Source organism: Suillus plorans, assembly GCF_016647745.1.
Source record: "Suillus plorans strain S12 chromosome Unknown HD556scaffold_31, whole genome shotgun sequence".
Lineage (NCBI taxonomy): Eukaryota > Fungi > Basidiomycota > Agaricomycetes > Boletales > Suillaceae > Suillus > Suillus plorans.
Genome location: NW_024537415.1, coordinates 286,235 through 306,615, shown reverse-complemented (window position 1 = coordinate 306,615; position 20,381 = coordinate 286,235). Strand labels below are relative to the sequence as shown.

General features: G+C 47.8%; 7 protein-coding genes across 7 annotated transcripts; 2 read left to right on the top strand and 5 right to left on the bottom strand.

The window, feature by feature from the left end:
• Window positions 1–1,533: 1,533 nt before the first annotated feature.
• Window positions 1,534–3,598, bottom strand: HD556DRAFT_1479428 (uncharacterized protein; the record flags this gene model as incomplete). The annotated part of the gene is made up of 14 exons (XM_041308592.1): window positions 3,514–3,598; window positions 3,407–3,454; window positions 3,306–3,353; window positions 3,202–3,249; window positions 3,098–3,145; window positions 3,010–3,046; window positions 2,716–2,758; window positions 2,588–2,660; window positions 2,492–2,538; window positions 2,279–2,424; window positions 2,115–2,226; window positions 1,970–1,993; window positions 1,631–1,916; window positions 1,534–1,582 (listed from the first exon to the last, which is right to left on the bottom strand). The coding sequence occupies exons 1-14, from the start codon at window positions 3,582–3,584 to the stop codon at window positions 1,534–1,536; spliced, it is 1,080 nt and encodes a 359-aa protein (XP_041159783.1). The 5' UTR covers window positions 3,585–3,598.
• A 94-nt stretch (window positions 3,599–3,692) lies between these two features.
• On the top strand, window positions 3,693–4,386 carry HD556DRAFT_1443761 (uncharacterized protein; the record flags this gene model as incomplete). Its single annotated transcript, XM_041306668.1, has 4 exons — window positions 3,693–3,807; window positions 3,892–4,057; window positions 4,111–4,191; window positions 4,245–4,386. The coding sequence occupies 4 exons, from the start codon at window positions 3,693–3,695 to the stop codon at window positions 4,384–4,386; spliced, it is 504 nt and encodes a 167-aa protein (XP_041159782.1).
• A 953-nt stretch (window positions 4,387–5,339) lies between these two features.
• Window positions 5,340–5,722, bottom strand: HD556DRAFT_1212269 (uncharacterized protein; the record flags this gene model as incomplete). The annotated part of the gene is made up of 2 exons (XM_041296586.1): window positions 5,340–5,550; window positions 5,610–5,722. Coding segments are annotated over 2 exons (324 nt in total), but the record flags the coding sequence as incomplete, so codon positions are not given.
• A 752-nt stretch (window positions 5,723–6,474) lies between these two features.
• HD556DRAFT_1479424 (uncharacterized protein) lies at window positions 6,475–9,998 on the top strand (the record flags this gene model as incomplete). Its single annotated transcript, XM_041308591.1, has 9 exons — window positions 6,475–6,671; window positions 6,728–6,948; window positions 6,998–7,203; window positions 7,253–7,657; window positions 7,702–7,853; window positions 7,910–8,286; window positions 8,339–8,561; window positions 8,614–8,927; window positions 8,980–9,998. The coding sequence occupies 9 exons, from the start codon at window positions 6,475–6,477 to the stop codon at window positions 9,690–9,692; spliced, it is 2,808 nt and encodes a 935-aa protein (XP_041159780.1). The 3' UTR covers window positions 9,693–9,998.
• A 1,230-nt stretch (window positions 9,999–11,228) lies between these two features.
• Window positions 11,229–11,432, bottom strand: HD556DRAFT_1192434 (uncharacterized protein; the record flags this gene model as incomplete). Its single annotated transcript, XM_041296205.1, has 1 exon — window positions 11,229–11,432. A coding segment is annotated over one exon (204 nt), but the record flags the coding sequence as incomplete, so codon positions are not given.
• Window positions 11,433–11,528: 96 nt separating this feature from the next.
• HD556DRAFT_1443756 (uncharacterized protein) lies at window positions 11,529–12,330 on the bottom strand (the record flags this gene model as incomplete). The annotated part of the gene is made up of 2 exons (XM_041306667.1): window positions 11,529–11,750; window positions 12,271–12,330. The coding sequence occupies 2 exons, from the start codon at window positions 12,328–12,330 to the stop codon at window positions 11,529–11,531; spliced, it is 282 nt and encodes a 93-aa protein (XP_041159778.1).
• A 271-nt stretch (window positions 12,331–12,601) lies between these two features.
• Window positions 12,602–15,324, bottom strand: HD556DRAFT_1238042 (uncharacterized protein; the record flags this gene model as incomplete). Its single annotated transcript, XM_041297946.1, has 3 exons — window positions 12,602–13,048; window positions 14,372–14,905; window positions 14,959–15,324. The coding sequence occupies 3 exons, from the start codon at window positions 15,322–15,324 to the stop codon at window positions 12,602–12,604; spliced, it is 1,347 nt and encodes a 448-aa protein (XP_041159777.1).
• Window positions 15,325–20,381: the final 5,057 nt, after the last annotated feature.

Below are 20,381 nucleotides of genomic sequence, written 5' to 3'. Positions count from 1 at the left end.
GCAGGGATTGTGTGCTGACCTTTCTTGTTACTCCATAATCTTTCAGCACTTGTTCGAAGGCCGCTGCAAGCTCCTCCCCCGTGTGGGACTGATAGTGTCTTAGCACGATGTTCTTCTCTAACTCAGTGAGTCGAGTACTTACTTTCGGCACCTCAATAATGTCTAACGGTAAACTTAGAGGCACACCTTTGTGTTCAAGATGTGACGAGAATGCTACAAGGGCACGGTGGTTTGGAGACGACCATCCGTCCGTCGTAAAATTGAGTTTGCCCTCGTATTCCTGGTAAGATTCATTAGTCTTCCTCTTGCATCCAACTGATCTACATACATTTATCATTTTAGCAATTCGTTGTCTTGTCTTCGCAAAGACCAATCTAACATCGCACGAGACAGTCGATGGAGATGGTATGTAGTATTCCGGTCTCCCTGTCTTCATAAGTGACTGAAATCCCCTGTCTTTGACAATGTCAAATGGCCGTAGGCTTTCCGCAACCCAACGAACAAGTTCGGCTCTGAATGCAACTATATCAGCCGCAAGAATTCTCCGTCTCATTGTGATCCTACCTTGTCTCGGTCCGGGTATGCTGACGATGCGAGTAAGTGACCTTCCCCTTGCCTTTACGTTCGAATGCGGTTGTAATTGATCCATCTTTCAGATATCCTGCGACGATCTTGGTCCGAACTTCATCTGCATTCCTGGCTTCATCAGCAGCTTGCAATACATCATCGCCCCAGCAGGACTTGACGTGTTTCCGCATATTTCCCGTGGATCGTGCATCTTTTTTGTCGAGGAAGCGTCGAATCGTAACCTTGCATCCCTTGCCCATACATTTGAAGGAATGTGCACGACGGCCATCAATAGACTCTATAGCAGGTGTAGGGTCAAAAAAAGCATAGATCGGTGAGATCCATTCCTTCATTAACTGTTCTTTAGCTAATATGAGCTTGTATTACTTGGACTAGTGAAATCGGCCTTACTGAGTTCATCCTCCGCACACTCTTCCTCATCCGCACTCACTTCATCCTTGTCCTCGTCAGTATTCATACCCGCTCCCTCGTCATCGCTGATGACAATAGCATCATGATGTAACACACTTTCTTCTTCCTCATTATGAACTACTGCCTGGTTTGACTTGGCCTTCTTGGGATGTGTACTAGTAGCAGCACTTTCATTATTCTTTCGTTTGTTTGAGCCTTCCTGCTTCTCGTCTAGCACAGCTTTAGCTTTGTCCGTGAGTTTTTTAATACGCTTGGCAGCGCCTGAGAAAAATGTGGGATCCATGCTGTGATGATTGTAAGGGCGCTGTGTTTAGGTTTAGAGTTTAAGGTTCATGTCCAATATTAGCTTAGTTTTAGAGTTTAAGGTTCATGTCTAATGTGTGTTACTAAGTTTCAAAATAAGTCATGTTTGCTTACATACCTACCACCAGGGTGTGGGTAGGGGTATGGGTGCCCAAAGTACAGACCCCCACCCACACCCCAGAGGTACCCACACCCACGACCCACGTGGGTTGAGGATACCCATGCTATTCCCTAGACACCAGTGCTAGTAAAACGAATGAACATATCGCAATCAACAAAACTATGAACAAAATCAAGATTGCAAATCGAATTTCGGATGAGGACTTACATGTTAACATAATATGAGGTCCATTCGTCATCCTCTCTCCGTATGCATCCCACAGACTTTTGCTGCAGTGTAGACTGGACCCTTCCATCTGCAAATGCTAGGATCAGGTGTACCCCACAAACTACTGAGGCAGGATCAACAAAGCTGAATGCAGAGTCATTGATCTCAGGTACAAAGGCAACTTTGGGGAGACGAGCTGCTTTAATCCCAGAATGGTGGTGTTGAACTGGATCAAACCATCTGACAAATAAGATCTCCATTTGAGTTTTCTGTGTGTTCGCTCCACCTGATCATAGGTCAAGTACATTGACATGGAATATGTGCCGCACTCGAGCATACCAGTAGGGATGGGTCGAACAGGATCTGGAATCACCCGACAATAGCATGATATCAGTGTGGTTGTGGGGGTTAATCAGATCTTGCTCGCATTGTAGATTGTACGAGGTGTAGTTGATGCGTAGCATATTGACGGAGAACAAAATACTGTTGCATATGACAATGTTGTTTCTGTCATCACTAGAAAATTCAGTGGGGCCATCACTATCTTGCACCCATAAGCAACACAATACGTGATCCTTGAGTTTGGGGATGAATTGCTTGTAAGAGTAGCTGATTAGTTGATGTATGCAGGCCCATACAAACACGCACCTTAAATGCTGGATCATCTTTGTTGTCCTGAAGTAGTTTGTGTATATGCACGGGAGAATTGCGGTGGTGAGATAGTTGGTGATGAAGGCGTGGGTCTGGAGGTGGAAGTTTTTCAGTGCTGACTGGAGCCAACACTGATTCCTTCTCTAACTCCCAGTCAGAAAGTGATGGCACAATCTACTAAATCAACGCGACGTGTTGTGAACCAAATACCGTAAAATAACGCGAGTCGCTTGAATTGATTGGACCTATCAAAGGCACTAGAATATGTTAACATGAACCAAACACAATAAAACAACACGCGCTTACCTGGATTGCGACCCGCGGCTGATAAAATGATGTAAGTTAAAAATTTTGACATCTGATGCCTTAGTCACGTGTCCTTCAATTTCACCATTGAGTTTTGATTATACGAAATGGATAATAGACCTACTTACCAGTGGCGTGCACATCGCGATCAAGTGCATAGCGTGTTTCAACCTAAAGAGTCAGATGTAAGCATGTGCGCATAAGCTGGAGAGTGAAGCTCTACTCCAGCGATCGGTGTATTGAGACTGTTTCGTAGCTTTTAGGTGGCGAACTCGAGTTTGCATCAACATGTACCTGGCGCCTGGGACCTATACCTACACCAGACCAGGATATTCGAGTCAAAGCACGAATCTCCCAGATCATCAATGATCTAGAAGTGTCAATCGAGGACAAACCACGCATTCAATTATGATGACACTTACCGATATCAAAGCACAAACCTCCCGGATCATCAATGACCTAGAAGCGTCGATCAAGGACAAACCATGCATTAATTATGATCACGCTTACCAATACCAGACCCGAATCAAAGCACGGATCTCCCAGATCATCAATGACCTAGTAGCAGCGTCAATCAAGGACAAACCACGCATTAATTAGAAGTAAACACTTACCTATACCAGACCCGAATCAAAACACGAATCTCCCAGATCATCAATAACCTAGTAGCAGCGTCAATCAAGGACAAACCACGCATTAATTAGAAGTAAACACTTACCTATACCAGACCCGAATCAAAGCACGAATCTCCCAGATCATCAATGACCTAGAAGCGTCAATCAAGGACAAACCACGCATTAATTATAAGTAGACACTTACCTATACCAGACCCGAATCAAAGCACGAATCTCCCAGATCATCAATGACCTAGTAGCAGCGTCAATCAAGGACAAACCACGCATTAATTAGAAGTAAATAACACTTACCTATACCAGAAAGCACGAATCTCCCAGATCATCAATGACCTAGCAGCGTCAATCAAGGACAAACCACGCATTAATTATGATCACGCTTACCAATATCAAACCACCAATTCATAGAAGTGAAGTGTCAATCAAGGACGTTGACGAGTGGTCAAAGACTACCAAATCTGGTATGAATCAATATGGATCAACATGTACAAATATTCTGGATGTTTCGGCATTCTGGTTCTCCTCGCTCAGCTGTATCTGCATTCTGGTTCTCCTCGCTTGTATTCAGCATCGCTGCTGCTCTTAATAGTTTGCCGGGGCTTTCTTAGAAACAAGGCTATTCAGTGAGTACCCTTCCACGGACTTGAAGCGAGTCCCAGCTGATGTGTATAGTCAACTCCGTACAAGCAGGTCTGTCATACGTTGGAGTTTGTCTTGCTGCTGCGGGGAATTATCTGACCCTCGCAGTTGTTCTGGCGTGGGCAGGCTCGAATGCGAGAGGCGACTTAAAGCGTGGAGTTGTACTAGCAATGGCCATTGGTATCAGTAACCTTGGAGGGTACGTCGTATTAACATAAATACAAACTATTTGCCTGCTCATGCTTGTCTCAGTGTCTGTTCCTCCTTCATCTATGTTGACCCGCCACGCTTCCACATTGAACAGGGCACCAACATGGGATTTATTTCACTTTCGTATGTCTCATCAGTCTTCCGAACTGCAACATAATAATACGATCTTCTAACAGAATCATAATGAGTATCTTCGCTATGTGGAACTACAACCAGCTGAACAGAAAGAAAGAAGTGCGGTGTCTGGCAGAAAACATTGGCGACAATAGAAGATACGAATTCAAGGACATAGGCGATGCCAGTCCGCTTTTCAGGTGAGTTTATCACTCGTCCGCAATGCTACCTTAACTAATGGATATGTAAGGTATACCATATGAAACATACAGCTAATTCAAGCTGTCCTGGAGCGTTTTTTTTTATATCACTTCGGGAATAAGGCGCACACCTACATCTCATTTGTAATAGTACTGGCATAATGTGGCTTAGCATAGACGATCTTATAAGTTGACGACAACAATGAAACCTCATTCTATACGACGTCCCCTCCCAATTGCCTGGAAGCTACTGGTCTCCAAATACATCGAAATCGAAGGTGACTTCCTTACGAGGCTCTTGTGTCAGGTTCGTGTTAAGCTGCAGAGAAGTCACACTCGGATATAGTATATGACGATGTGGCCCGGGACTGCTTCGAGTAGACATTTTATATTGTATCTGTCCTTGGTGCCGGTGATAGTAAATGTAGGCTGGCCATCAGCTTGCTTTGATCTGTAATTTTGATAAGAAGTTACGCCATAATTAATGTAGCGCAGAAAGAAATGTCAAGCGAGTCGGACAATGATGTACTACAGTACTGGTACTTCAGCAAGTCACATGTAGTACTGATCTATAATTCAAAGGAGATTTATGATTTGGTGTACTTAAACTCAATTCATGTTACTTCGTTCACACAAGTAACTAGTCATTTCTAAGGTCTGAATCATGTACTTCAAGGCCCGAAAGAAAGAAAAAGGTATTTCATTCATTTGTTAATGTGACTGGAGCAAATCTTGAGTAAATCCGAAACACCGCAAGGTTAGTAGTAATGCCTAATTCAGACGTCGCACAACACATCTTCACGTCGCACAATACATCTTAGTTATCATCAATAACCAGTAACCTATTGATATTTCCACTAATACTAACTCCTAATACGACATACATGGTACTAAGTAGCACTGTTATTCTATGTAGGACAGGACAATGTATCAAATATGCGCGTTGCTCATCTGCTCTGAGAGATCCTCAATATGAGACCAAATGTCTTCTTCATCCGAGGACATAGTCTGTGATTCGGTGGGCCAGAATGGGGAACCAGGCATCGGAATCGCACGAAGCTCGCCATTTTCATAGGCGCGAGTGTACTGCGCGAGGGCTTCCTGGAACGTATCACATTTATAGTGGATATTACCACTGACACGATTCACCCGCTGTGCGACATCATTCCTGAAAGCACGATAACGCAAGATTAGATATGAGCAAATGCGTTTTGATGAACTACATACCAGTGAAAGAAAAGTCCGACTTGTTGCCCCACAGTAATGACATAGAACTTGCTGTTATGCCCTTCTGGAGGCGAATTGAATGCGCTTGGGTGGGGAATTGATGGGCCATAAAGTGGTGCGTGTGGGGCCGCCAAAATGGTTGTTCGAGTGGATGACGGTGAGGTTTGGGTGCGGGACCATGCAGATGGTGCCACTCGAGATCGAATAGAGCTGGGAGTATTTTGGGAGGGGGAAGCGAATGTTTGATTGACTTCTGTGGTGCGAGTCCTCGATATTTTCGTGGTGCTGGTTCTTGTCCGTGTCTTGGCAGCACCAGGTGCCGAAGTCTCGGTGGTCACGGTAGTCTTTGTTTCACGCACTTCGAGTGACGTGACTTTGTGGGAATGTGTGAGAGGCGCTGCCAGTGTCAACCAGTCAGATGTATACATAATATTCAGTATATATATCTTACCATCTGCCTCAGGATCTTCAGACGAACTGTGACGCATGACACTTGCTCAATTGACAAGTAAGTGGCGGCCTAGAAACGCGAGATCAGTATCGTATCACGTGAATCTGTTGAATGGCGCATCAATCACTTGACAAATTGAGAATAATTGAGAATCAAAACATCGGAAAATGACGACAAGCCGTAGTTCACGCACACGCCATCGCACTGGACTAGCGTCTACAAAAATTCGACATGTTGTATCCTCACGCGATCCTCGTCGTCGGGGCTCTGGGCCTACTCAGGAGGTACTCGGGCCAAGAAAAATTGCTGAACGAGCAGCAAGTGCTATAGAACGGCGGAGGGCTCGACTGCAAGGTACGTAGTGACTATTGCTACTCGTTAATGATTATATGATTCCAACGACTTACCTCAGAAATGTCTGCTGATCAATGGCGTGCCCTAGAGGCGCTGCGTGACCATGGCGATGTCACGGATGATAATGCCCAGGTGGACGACGACGACTCCTACGGTGCCTGGGATGTTCTCGATGGAACCCAGCCACTCGATATAAGTCATGGAGGGGGAGAACTGCAGGAACTCACCCGTGGGATTGCTGGTGATTTTTGGAATGCGTAAGTCCAATTTGAAGGTAAAAGATGGCTCACTGCGTACCTTGAAGCCATAGTAGACAGTCAGTTCGTCGTAAAGACTACCGGTCACGACGCGATCGAACACAACGTCGGATCGAGGCGTTTGACTACCAAATGCCAGCACTAGTTACAGCGTACCTTACATGGAGTCTGGAGAGAGATGAGAAACGTGGAATGGGATTTTTTGAGAGGCAGAAAGATGTTGATGCCGATGACGTCAATGCTGGCCAAGTGTTTATCGAAGTTGTTGATATACATCGTGAGTATTGAATGTTTATTTACTTTGCTTCGATTACAAAGTTCTACAGACGCTGAGAAAGTGCACCTTTCAATTCTCTCATCCGACATGTATCTTGCTTCAGCACTCGTCCGCCACGGTGTCATTCCCTGTTCCCCGATTAATCCTTCAGTCGGCATGACCATTGACTGCCTGGAGTTTTATCGTATCGCACGCCAGCGCTGCCCGAACTTCTCTATTCAAGCATTTACGAAGACTCTCTGTGATTTGCAAGGCGTGAGTCATCTAACACTATCTATACAACAATGATTCATTATTTATCTAGAAACGTTTCCGTAGCTACCTGTCACGCCAATTGTCGATCGCTTTGGATCTTTACTTGCTCATTTGCACGCAGGTTCGTTCACTGGTCCAGGAGGCAATAGGACGAAGCGCTATCGACTGGAACCTCAAACATGCATGTCCTGCATGTTTGTATACCTTGGATGCGGAACCTCAACTCAAATTTAGTCTGTTGTACGCAATGGATGGAAACGATTCACTCAAGCGAGTCCTCAAGCGAGTCCCCGACGAGGAGCATGCCGAAGATTTAGTATCACGGAACAATCCTCAGTCATCAGAGCTCCCGACGTCTCAAGCCATCGTAGACTATCGTTACTTGACCAGGGAGTATGTGGATTCTTTCGCAGACGCATTAAACCCTCAAGTTGATTTGTTCGACGATGACGAGGTAAGCTTCACCTACTACAACTCTACTGACTAATGCTTTGATAGGATGATAACCCTTGTGCGGGTCGATGGAAAAATATGAAGGACGACAAAACGAAACGGATGTGGGGAGTTTTTGATGAGTCGGGGATCTTTATGGCAGTGTGTCGACACGGCTTTACACTTATCATTGCAGACATGGTGCAGAGTGGTGAACGGTATGTTCAATTCTTTATTGCAATGTATTCAAGGTTAGCGACTAACAACATTCCAGTGCAAAATATCCACTCGCTGTTGTCTCAAGGCTACTCGATACATTCGGACACAACCTTGGCGGGGGGTACGACATTGGATGTAGGTTCAAGACCACACTCTCTCGCAGCTCTCTTGGTCCTCGTGCTCGTACCCTGAATCACACATCGCTTGTCGGAGCTTTTCATGGTCATGCCCACCGCCGTTTATGTCAACTAGATCACCTCACAACGTATGTCACTGGTCTCGGCTTAGAAGACCTCGAGGGTTGTGAACGGACATTCTCAAAGTCAAACGCGCTCGCTCCTGCCACTCGTTATGCGAGTGTGTTTCACCGTCGTCAAGCAATCTTAGGTTATTTCGAGCACAACGACGAATTTGAAATATATCATAATTTGAGTGAGTTGCATGGTGCCTTGTATTACGTTTTGTCTGACGGGTTCATTGGTAGCTACGTTCCTATACAACAACTACAAACAGGCGCTCGACATTCTGTATGATGGCCAGACTGTTCTTCCACGCCTGATGCAGGAACTCGGTGTCACGGACGAATCAGAACTCGAGGCGTGGCTCGAGAATGAACGTGCGTATCTCCTAAGTCGTACGCATGAGCCGGAGCAGGAAACTCTTCAAATGGAATATTGGCAGAAGCTCGTGAACTTGTCCGCAAGCAAGTACGTACCTATTTTCTTTGATCCCTGCAACGACACTTATCTCTAGTATTAGGAAGGAATTAGATGGGACGGCATGGTCTCTGACCACGCCAGGATCATCCTTTGGACAGGCTGACGTTAGCATGACAGTAAGACTCGAGACAGCACGCCGTCACGCACTAGAGAATTACGAGAAGGACCTCAAAATCGTCCACGACCTGGAGATGAAGCTTGGCGTGGACAAACGTTGGCAACCCGAAGATATCGAGTGGCAAAACGCTGGACGGCTCGTCGCCAACAGGAAGTACCAGCTGGCATTGGACACGCTCGAAGGACTAATTGTTGCCAGGATCTTCGAACTCTCCAAGATGAATAGGGCAGGAACAGGTATGTCGTCGATTCTTGTTTGAAATATATACTCAATGTGCATTGTAACTAGGCTATAAAATGCGAAAACACATCGGCAAGGCCCTCCAAGTCCGGTCTGCAGCCATCCGTACAGCTCTCGATCGCTATAACCTCACTGCTCATGCATTATCCTCACCACGTCCAGCACTGAAGTGGGAAGATGTTGTCGAGTACGCGTTCCTTGCAGATTTCGAGCTTCTCCGTGACGCACGCGAGGATATTTCGCAACGCCCGTGGGCTACTCCATCTGGTCGCCATGCAATGGACTTATATTTCAAGATGTGTCGCGCGAGGGAAGAAATCGAGCGTCTGAATGTAGAGATCAGGCGTGTGGCTACGTATCTGCAAGACGAGAGACATTACCTGGAGGAATGCGAGATCCTATTGCACACGCTGCACCCAGGTTTGGCCCATCAAGTACAGATCCTCCGGAACACGCGCGGCCGCTTCCTGGATTATCACTGCCAGCGGCTGCGAGACATTGCGGGGCTACCTGGGTTTTCCGGGACACTGCTCCCTGGGCAGGCCCTGCACACCGGTCCAGGAGAGAGCGCGTCCTCTCCGTCAGTTCAGGTGCCTCATAAACTGTGTCCTGCTGCTGTCGATGAGTCGTTGGCCTTAGGGACTTTGAGTGGGGATGAGGATGGGCTTGAAGACCTGGAGGAGGAGGAAGATGATGAGCAATTGGCGGAAGAGGAGTCTCGCACCTTGCAGGATATCCTAGAGGTCTCAGGCCACGATTAATACATCTTCTATACTTCACTCCCTGTAGTTATGTAAGCATTTGACAATGGACGGTGTACACTATGTACACGCAAGGAGTATCTGACATAAGCACGGGACTTTCCTAGCCGCCGGCATCTATGAATAGATCAGGAACATCGGCACTATGTCCGGATGTGTCAGGTTGTCGCCAGGTAAGCTTAAAGGGCCATAAATATTCACAATTATTCGTACTGGCAGGGAATCACTCAAAGTGCCTCGACTTAGACCGGCCACACCGACACAGTGGTACGTCTAACAGGCCTGACAACGTGGGAGCCTCAGGTGGTCCCAGCCTAAGAACTTTCGATCAATTCGTAAACAAGGCTATTCAAAATCACGAGTTCGACAGTCACACGGTACGGGCTTGGTACGGGCTGTGACGCCATCAGCGCTCAGCTGCGGCGATTGCATGACGATATATACGGTATGTGCAATTGAAAGTCCTTCCGTTAATACATAGTCTTAATTTTCAGAGGACCATCAAAAAATCGCCATATCAAAGTGAGAGTTCGAGTGCAGCAAATTCTGAACATTTGGATCCTCCTTCAACATCGGTGTCAACCTACGCATCAGGATCAGTAGTATCTTCTGATATCAAGTCCTTTGGCTGCCGTGAGGTCAAGCGGGAAGAGGGGTCTTCATAGAAGGACCACGGAACACGTCTTCCAGATCATTTTCTCGTTCTGCAGGCTTTGAGTTCTGGGTTTCCCTTCGACTGAGCGAACCTTTGACTTCATACAGGTGAGCAGTCCGTGCCAAGCGTTTGGTAGACTTGGGAATGATGAGTCCTGTTGATGAATGCGAGTTTGCTTGCACCATATGGGCGGCGCGGGGGAGTGTGGATATCTCCGTGGAGATAGAATTAGGTATGCGGCGGGTGGGGGTGCGGAGTGTAGAATTGGTAAATGGAGGCCCGGACCGTTTTGTGGCGGTGGAGCCGCGCGGGGTGGATCGTTTATCTGCGAAGGTAGTAAAATGCGGAGGTCGGCGTGGAATAGCAACATGATCGGAGGACCGTTGTGTTCGATGAGACGGAAAGTCTACAGGAGAATCTAGCCCCAAAGGATGACCCTTTTTAGGTTCAGACCTCTCGCCGACAGGAATCTCAGGATTGCGATTTCGGAACAGCATATTATTCGAGCCACGGTCAGCGTTACTGCTAAGCGAAGCTTAAGTTGCGCCAGCCCCATTCTCTCGCAGAACGAGTAATGACTTGAGGGGGTTCTATGGATGGTGCACCTCTGGTTAAGCCGATGAATACAAGCACTGTCAGGAGCAGGCAGAGTTGTGCGATCCCAAGACGCTTTTCAAGAGTAACCTTGAAACATCATGAGCCATCATTATCATTTTCAGGAAATGGAAGCCAACCTCTTCAGCAAGACATTTTACTCGTGAGAAACGAAGTCGCTATCTTTCCCACTCGTGAGCTGTGCGCTGATACATTTGTGCCTGTATGCGACTGAGAGATGTATGAGATGGGTCGTTCAAATTAGCTCTAGTGTAACTCACGGTGCTCTGCAACCTGCCGACATCCTCACCGAGCCTCCTAAGTACTTCACGCACACCAGAGGTTTGCTCCTCCACATAACGTGCATCCAGGCTATGATTTGCCTCTGGGAGAGTTAGTCGGGTCATGATTGTGCGGTATATTGACTCTCCACCTGATCCGACGGGTGGAGGGATAGATAATGTTGGCAAGGCTGTCACCAGCGTGTTCGTAGACGGGCTGTGATGAGATGATAATGATGAAGATTGCGATAAAGATGCTTCGATATTAGAGGTATACGGGAGTTCTGAAGAGATTAGATATGGGGATTAGGTAGACGTGCTCTCATTAGGCGAGAGGGATGCTGCAGAGGATATGGCGGTGTCGAAAGACGCAACGCTCGTCTCGGAACTCAATATAGACGTCGAGTTGGCGGACGAAGTAGGCTGCTGCATGATGGCAGAGTCGGTAAGAACAATGGCCGGTGAAGACGCCATGGACTGAAAAGACGAGTTGACTGAGCTATACGTCCGGTTCACCGCCTTGAATGCCTGAGAGTTGTTGGAAGTGGGGTATCAAGAGGATATGCAGAAGGTATGTTCCGAGCCTCGAGCTCATCCATAAACTTGTTCAGTTCAGATCCCCCAGAACTGATGGGCAGGGGCTCCGTAATGGAGGAAAATACTTGAGCTTGAGCTCGGGCGAGTTTATGATTCTCTTCTTCCCACATGTCCCAATTCCATTGTTCAAGATGGGTCAAAACCTAAGAAGGGAGACAGGACAGTAATACGCATGTCCATAGCGTGAGTGAAAGTCGATCCGGATGTACCTGCAGAAACCGCGCAGGGTAGTTGGCGTATGGAAAGACTCCTTGGTCAACGGCAAGGTTTTAACATTGGGGAGAAACACGCGCCTGCACACCATGGACATTTTTTCCCTTGTAAGTACCCGCCAGTGCCCACCCGTCATCAGACGTCGTGTAAGTCTTCTCGGAGCGGGGAAACACTGAATGTAATTCTGCTGTCGTTATGAGTAAACATATGTGCCGCATATATACGTTGGTGCACTTACGTTCATAAGTGGCTCACAAGCCAAAATGAGCATAGTGGTAGGGAAAGCAAGCTCTGACATGAGTATGCATGAGAGGGGACATTACTTAATACGTGGTGGGTCTGAAATGATGGCGAGGTGCAAGTAAATACCGTATAAGGGAATTTTAGAACATGTATTTCGGTGCCGGATATGGACGTGAAGATAGCAAGTTATGAGACCCACCCCCTGACGGTAGCGGGAATTGTGATATGTTCCCTTCTAAAATCTTCACCGATTCACCGATGAAGGTCCATACGAGTCAAAAAAAAAGTATGACTATGTAACGAATATGAGCGTCCATAGATAAAGTTCACTCCTCCCCCTCGGACTCAGAGTCGCCGTTCCCGGGCTGATCAAACACGCGCAAGGTGACCAGTTCCCTCCTGCGCAGCGGGTTGATGGCAATCGCTGGCCCTCCTCTATTTGCCCCGCGAGGAAGCATCTCCCATGCGGCACCCTGCATCTTTCCTGATGACCACAGACGGTCTGTCCGGGTGTACGGCACCCATGCCAGCTTATCGAATTCGGCCTTGAGCACACGTCGGGCTCTGGACAAAGATTTCTTCGTTATAACTCTGGCAAAAGCCACATACTTGGTGTAGTATGTACATCTCCCAAAGTTCTGACGTTTAGCATTCTCGATAGTTTCGGGAAAGAGACGATCAAAGTGCATCGTCCATTGGTCATCTGTGCAGACACAGTATTGTGCTTTAGTAAACGGAAGGTCTGCGGTCTGCAGGAGCTCTGGCCGCGCTAGCTCGCTGCGCATGCGAGCGGGGATGCTGAGGTATGACCCATCTCGTGCAGATTTTGGATTAGGCGCTTCCTCGACGATATCCAGGAAGAACTGCTCGTATATTTTGGCGATGCGCTGGTTGATTGTGAGTTCATCTTGCTCGTGGTTCCCTCCCCCGTCGAGTTCTCGTACTTCATCCCCGTTTAGGACATGCAGGTCCACGTCTCTGCCAGCCAGGCGAACAGGACGTTTGAATCGGATACCCCGAACCTCCGTGTCGAGGCGCAAGCGCTGATTATCCGGTTCCCTGACATCGTCAACATCACGAGTCTTTCGTTTGCGATTTTTGGTTCGTTCTGGGTTAGGGAGGCGCCCACTGAGTGGGACTGCACTCCATGCAAACGAGGAGCGGATTTCATCCATGGACGTCTGGTGAAAGATACGAACCAAGGACTCTGCGTCAAAGGTGCGTTGCACTGGCAGTCGAAGAAATGTTGGATCGCTGTTTACCACGATATCGCACATAAAGTATGCGCCGTTGTCATACAGGACGGGTACGGTGGGTGCGTCTTCGTCGTCTTCGTCGTCAGCAGGATTCTCAAGAACTCGTTGACAACAATTCTCAATCAAGTTTTCCCATCCAAAGCCCTCGGCAGGACGGTGGAAGCAAGCATTGGCCATGTAGATGCAAACCGCACCTAGTGCCAAATTAGAGTCCATGGAACGAACTCTGCCATCCGCTTTTTGCAAGCTCTTGAGGACTAGACGAATTGCGGCCAGACGATAATAGACAAAAAGCCTAAAATGACGTATCAGCTGAGGGACGCAAGTTAATGCCATGCGGATGCGTTCTTACCACCACACCCTTCTTTCAATAGCGACGACACAGCGCTTAATGAGGTCCTCGGGGAGGGTGGACAATGAGTTCATGGCATTGGCCAACGAAACCCGAATTTCCAAGCGAGCGCAACCATCGCGACCTTCCACTCCTCCTTCACCAGCGCATTCAAAAAATATGTTACTCATGATGTCCATATCTTTGATTATTTTGTTTTCGGTCTCCTTCTGCAGAAGCTCCTTGGCCTGACGTCGACGGAACACCCCTGGATTCATGGAGTACGTCACATTCTTCTCGGTGCAATACGCCTGCACATATGATGGACCCGATGCGCCTGCACAATGGGTCGTAGTCGCACGAAAGCCGGCAAATTCTTTGATCTGCAGTGCGCGGTCCAGATGAAACCGATCCTTGTTATTGATCAGGCGAGAGATCTTCTGTGCGGATGCGGCAGGCATCAGATAACTCAAGAGCTCGCGGTGAGAAGATTCGCGCCATGTGACAACGTGGCCTGGTACGCCGATGGTCAGTGCAACATCCACGTGCCATTGCTCAGGATCCAAGCTGTCGACATCGACATGCTCAAATAAATCGTCCATCGCCAGGCGTCGCTCATCTTCATCCCTCCCGTTGTGGATGGTAGCACCTTTCGTTCCTCTCAGCTCATGCCCAAAATAGGCGTCCCTGAATCCAGGTCCCAGATCCGCAAGTTTGGCTAGCAGAGTCGTTGCAACCTGTTCTAACCTATACCAGGGAATGTCTGTACTGCTGAAAGCGAGCGAACCAGTGCGACTCCTGGATTGTGCATATGCGGCTGCATAAGTGGTCGGCCATTTATCGCGTGATTCGGGCACAACCTCCAACATTGTAGGACGGAGGCATTGATCGTATATGAGAGCTAATTTGTCCTGAGTCAATTGGTCGACCGGCCATTCTGTACTGTAGAGCCGCGGGAAGAAAATTCTCACAACGTGCCGTTGCTGAACTTTGCCCAAGGGCATGTTGGGAATTTTGTGCATCGGAACTTCAATCTCTGCGCCCTGGTTCTGGTTAGAATGCATATATAACAACCACCATTGACTGTGTTTCTCACCTGACTATTATATGCACGACTCTTGACATGATTGTCTTTCTTCAATGTTTCTCTGAATGGAGGAAGGGGCCAGATCGATAATGTACTGGTATATGGTAGCGTGTCCGATACCCCAATGACCGAGTCGAGGTCGCGAGTAATATCGATCTCAGGAGGAGTGGGAATGCCTTGTAAGCAATTTAAACGAACTTGGTATTGGTCGAGCTCTTCATCTGCGAGTGGCCCAACCCTTGCGGCTAGCACAAAGCGAATGAAATCAACCTCCGTCTGATCGTCCTGCATCTGAGTAAACAAATGTCGAGAATGACCGACAAATTCTTTCATCGTTAATTGGGAAATATCAATAGTTTCGTCCGGGTATTGCATAGTGAGCGAGTAGGTGCAATAACAGTGGGGGGGCAACTACCAGTCACAGTGCCACTGACGACCATATACTTATACAAGGTACGTTAGGTTGATTGACGATGGCATGATGCATGGGATTACCATTCTAGGTATGTGCTGAGTTTCAAAGGGTTCTCCCATGACTAACGTTCCGGCGCCACTTCTGAAATGTCGGTTGTCAGTGCCGAAAGTACTGCATGACAAAATCGCTAAGCAGTACTTACCATTCTGGGTATATGACGACGGAGATGAACTTAGTGGCTCTTCATTATGATTGAGCGTCTTTCGTCCGTCCCGCATTGACCTGCAGATTTCAGCAGGAAGCGAAATGGCATGAAATGTTTGCAGCGACTCCAGCGAAAGCCTAGTCGATGGTATCATGTCACTAGTAAGAAACCCGTCTTCATTCTGCGCAGCAGTCTCGACTTGCTCAGTCGATCCGATTCCGGTTCGTGTACGCTCCTGGTATTGTGAGCTTTTGGGACGAGTCCGCGTTTAAATTTCAGCTCTTCGGGATCTCTATATGTGATGAAATCTGGTGCCCGTTTCGATCGCAAGAGTGGCTGTACAAAGTTTTGCAGATTTGCATAACGGGGTCTATTGCATAAGAACAAGTGCTTCCGCTGAGACGAGATATCGTCGATACGCATTTCTTGCCTGTGCAGTCATGAGGATAATAATTTGACGTGGGAGGGGATATGCTCTGCGCTGGCCGGCAACAAGAAGAGAGGTGAAATAAACGGCAGAGGTGAAGATACAACAGTCATGCACGACCCCTCTGATGGCACCAGCATCAGCACTCCTCGATGTGGTGTCTGGTCTTTTTGATGTGTCGCAAATTTGCATCTCGCTGAGCTGGTGAGTGTCGCCTGTTGATTATTCAAACCACTCAGTGTTATTGCTAGCGAGGAAATTAGGTGACTTGATATTTCTGGGCAACGCAATCGTTTTGAGTCGAAAGGAGTACAAATAATGAGGGAGAAACGGACCGACGTAACTCAGAAGCCATTCAAGTTGGGTACAAAAAAACGTCCGGGATGTCCTGGCTCCCGACGTCACTGGCAGCTGACGAGAAACAAAGGCGTCTTATAGGAGGCTGGGGCAGTTGACGATGAAAAAGGACATTCCAAATGGCGAGATGTAGTTCTTCATGGCGCGCCAGACGCAACGTTACCAGAAGTTTGCAAAGAATGAGAGGTTTTCTTTGTCCAAGAGGCAGAGTTCCTTGACGCAGGGCATGAGATGTTGCGAAGGGACTGGTTTGCCCCGCAGATAGCCGTTTGCCGAAATGCAGACATTCCTGTAGAAGATGATGAAAAATGTATCCAACAGAAGCAAGTATCACTTACAAGTTCCCTCTATCAAGCTCCTCCACTGCGCTCTTGAAAGGAGACTTGCCATAGCACCATCTGACGTGCGATCTGCAGCGTTGTGGAGAACCTTGATGTCTCAGCCAACTGCGCCTGTGTGGTTGTCATCGCTGGGGCACCATTCGAGCCGGTTGCATGACATAGCGAGGCTAGATGACTTTCAGTGCACGGCATCTAGATTGGCGGCCAAATAAACATCCATATTCATATCTTGATATCGCTTGGCCTTCCTCCGCAACGCCTGACAGACCTTTTCGAAGCTGGACCGAGTCAAAAGACAGGGAGGAGACGGAACGTGCATGTACGTACGCTCTGTACTTGGATTCTTCATTCGAAAATCCACGGTCAATTGTGTGCTCGATCTGTCCGTTGTAGAACTGAACACTTGATAGTAAGATACAAGAGGTTTGCGTTCGCAAAATCCCAACACACATCACTGAATGGAAGGTAGCTTGCTATGACCTGACGTTGATTACATAACGTCGTCTATCTAGGCGTGGTGTACATAGCTCGACATCCCATTGTAAAGCTGAGGGCGATTTTAGTAAATTATGTTTTACATTATAGAACGCAAACTCTTAGACTATATTTCTCTCATTCTATACCTACGATTTACAAGGGACAGTCACTTTGTCACAATCGAACCACGCACTAGCTCATAGCAGAAATATTAAGTAATATGACCAGAGCTAGTGATGTTCCTAGTGCTGCCGTGGTCCGGTCCCGAACCTTGGTTCGAACCTGACCAATGGTCAGGTCCGTCCATGGTTCGGTCCATGGTTCCATATTTTGGACGGACCGAACCGAAATGAGGTTCGTGGTCCACTATTTTCTGAACGGTTCTCACATAGGTTCGGACGTTCCCGAACCGTTCTGAACCCCGAACTGAATTGTCCTCGCGATATCGGCGAGGCACACCCATGCTCACTTCGACTTCGACTTCGACTTCGACTTCTCCCCCCATGGTCATGTCGACTTCGGGGATCCTCAAGATTCGCATTGTCTTTGAATCGGACGCTCGCATCCCGCACCCCCGGTTGTCAGAAGATGCTCAAGGTATGTGAACTGCCAGTCAATAATCTCAATATATTGATTGGTATATCACATTGGTATAGATCTACTTTTTGCTTGCCCCCGGTTTCCAGGAGACGCTCGAGGTATGTCAACTGTCAATAAGCTCAATATACTGATTGATATATCATTGATATAGATTTACTGTTTGCTTGTTTCACACATAAAGGGAGCAAGCCCCACCAGGTGAGTCGTATCATTTCCTCTCGACATGTCCGAATCTGACGGATGTGCTCTCAATGCTGACGGCTCCCTCAAGGACGCCAAAGATATTGTATTTTACAATGACCCTGATGATATTATCCCACTTGGCACTCCGTCCTCTGCCCAGCCAACACTATCTACCACTCCCACAGGCTCAGACGCCTTCTCAGTGCTGCTGAAGGCTGGGCGCAAACCAGCACCGGTTACTGCAGGTGCTCGTCGCTCCATTCGGACATTCAAGCCTTCTGCTCGCCTCCGCGATGCCGACAACGCTTGCTCTCACCCATCATCCTCAAACAGCTCAACAGCCCGCAAACGTGCATTATCTAGTGCGACCGAGCGGCTAGTCAGCAAAAAGGTCGCATTGCAGCTCTCAGCCCCGTTATCTGATGATGACGACTTTCACGCGGCTGGTGCCGATACGGATACTGACACTGATCCTGGCACTGGCCACACTGGCCACTCTGAGTCAGTCGAAGATGAGGACGCACCCGAAGATGACGATGCGCCGACAGCTGAAGACGAACCTGACGACGAACCTGACGATGAACCTCAAGACTCAAACATCCGAGCCACTCTGTCAAAGAGTGAGCGCACTGCTGATGTTCGCACTGTCTTCACTCGCAATGACAAGGAATGGGTATGCAAACCTTGCAAGTGCGTATTTAGCACTACGTGTGTGGTTACTTGCTAATGTTTGATAGGGATGCTGGTGCACTCGAAAGCAAGTACACTTTTCGGGGAGGAATATCCACACTCCGCACGCATATCTGTCGGTACGTTCTCATTTTCGTCTCTCACGTCTTTGTTATTGATATATATTAGCAACAAAAACCATTTTCAACTGTACAAAACACGCTGCGGGCATCACCATGCACCCTCGAGCGGTTCCAATTGGTGAAGGTCAATGCCTGTGAGTATCGTGTTTCATGATTCGTGTTGTGTTGTGCTGATTTATGGATAGTTCAAGGCAATCCACCCTTGACAACATTCTTGTCACCAAAGCACCTACGTTTACCAAGGCAGGACTTCTCGAGTACATCATGGAGCTTATCGTGACTGAAGACGAGGCATTGCAACTTGTCGACAAACCAGCCTTCCGCGACTTGCTCCGTTATGTCCGCCCCGCCCTTGCTGAAAGTGACATCCCTCACCGCACCAAGGTGACAGAGACCATCAAAGCCCGTGCGGTAGCTGTAGTAAATGTTATTCGCGAACGTCTCGCAAAGGTGGACAGTCAAGTCTCCATGACTTTTGACTCGTGGACTTCAATCATCGGCGACCCTTTCTTCAGCGTCACAGGTCATTATATCTGGAGCCCGGATGACAAACCTCAGCAATGGGAGTTACGCCGCGAGCAACTCAGTTTTGTACACATTGAGGGCAACCATAGTGGACAGAATACCGCTCGATTGATTATTGATACCATTGACACATATGAACTACGAGATAAGGTAAAGTTTAGTCTACTACTTTACTGCGCTGAATCTAATCAGTGTGTTGTAGGTTGGATGGATGACCTCCGACAATGCCACCAACAATGATACCGCCATGAAAGCAGTTGCACACGACATCGATCCTGAGGGTACGCGGTGGGCACCTGATGCGTGCCGCATCAGGTGCCAGGAACATATATTAAACCTTGCTGCACGCCACTTTGTTGACGCCGTCGCGCCGACTCCTCAAGCCGCTCTGATGAAGAAAATTCGTCAAGCGCTTGATAACGGCAATGATGCTGATCTTGACACCTTAAACAAACAGCTTTCTTCCATGGATGTCAGCAACGACGACAACGACGACACCTTATTTGACACTGGGGATTCACTCGGCAAAGCTCTTGCCCTCATCGAGCAGGTACGTGCTATATTTGTTAGACGATTCTTTTGCTGATCGAGATCCCCAGATCCGAAAGTCCCCTCAAGCTCGCACATTTTTCCGTAAGGCTTGCAAAGAGGAAAACGTACCTGAACTAGAGTTGTTGCAATGGATCCGGACTCGCTGGGCCTCGCTATATAAATGCCTGGACCGCATGTTGCTCTTGCGTCAAGTGAGTGTTTGTTTTTCTTTCAATGTTTAAAAGTGGCCTGATTTTAATTAAATAGGCTGTAAATCGTTTCACCAACCTTGCCGACGAAAGCAATGAAGTGCCAACTCTTCGCAACAAGACTTACGACAACTTCAAGCTCGATCGAAGTGATTGGAGACTCCTCGGGCTTATTCACCGAGTCCTCAAGGAACCAGCCACGGCTCAGCAATCGTTCTCGTCAGCAAAACATCCGACCGCATGGAAAACGATCCCTACACTAGAGTGCCTCGCTGATCGATGGAAATCCATGGCAGATGACCCGCAATATCTTCCGATCGCTGATGCAATTAAGGCAGGACTCAAGAACG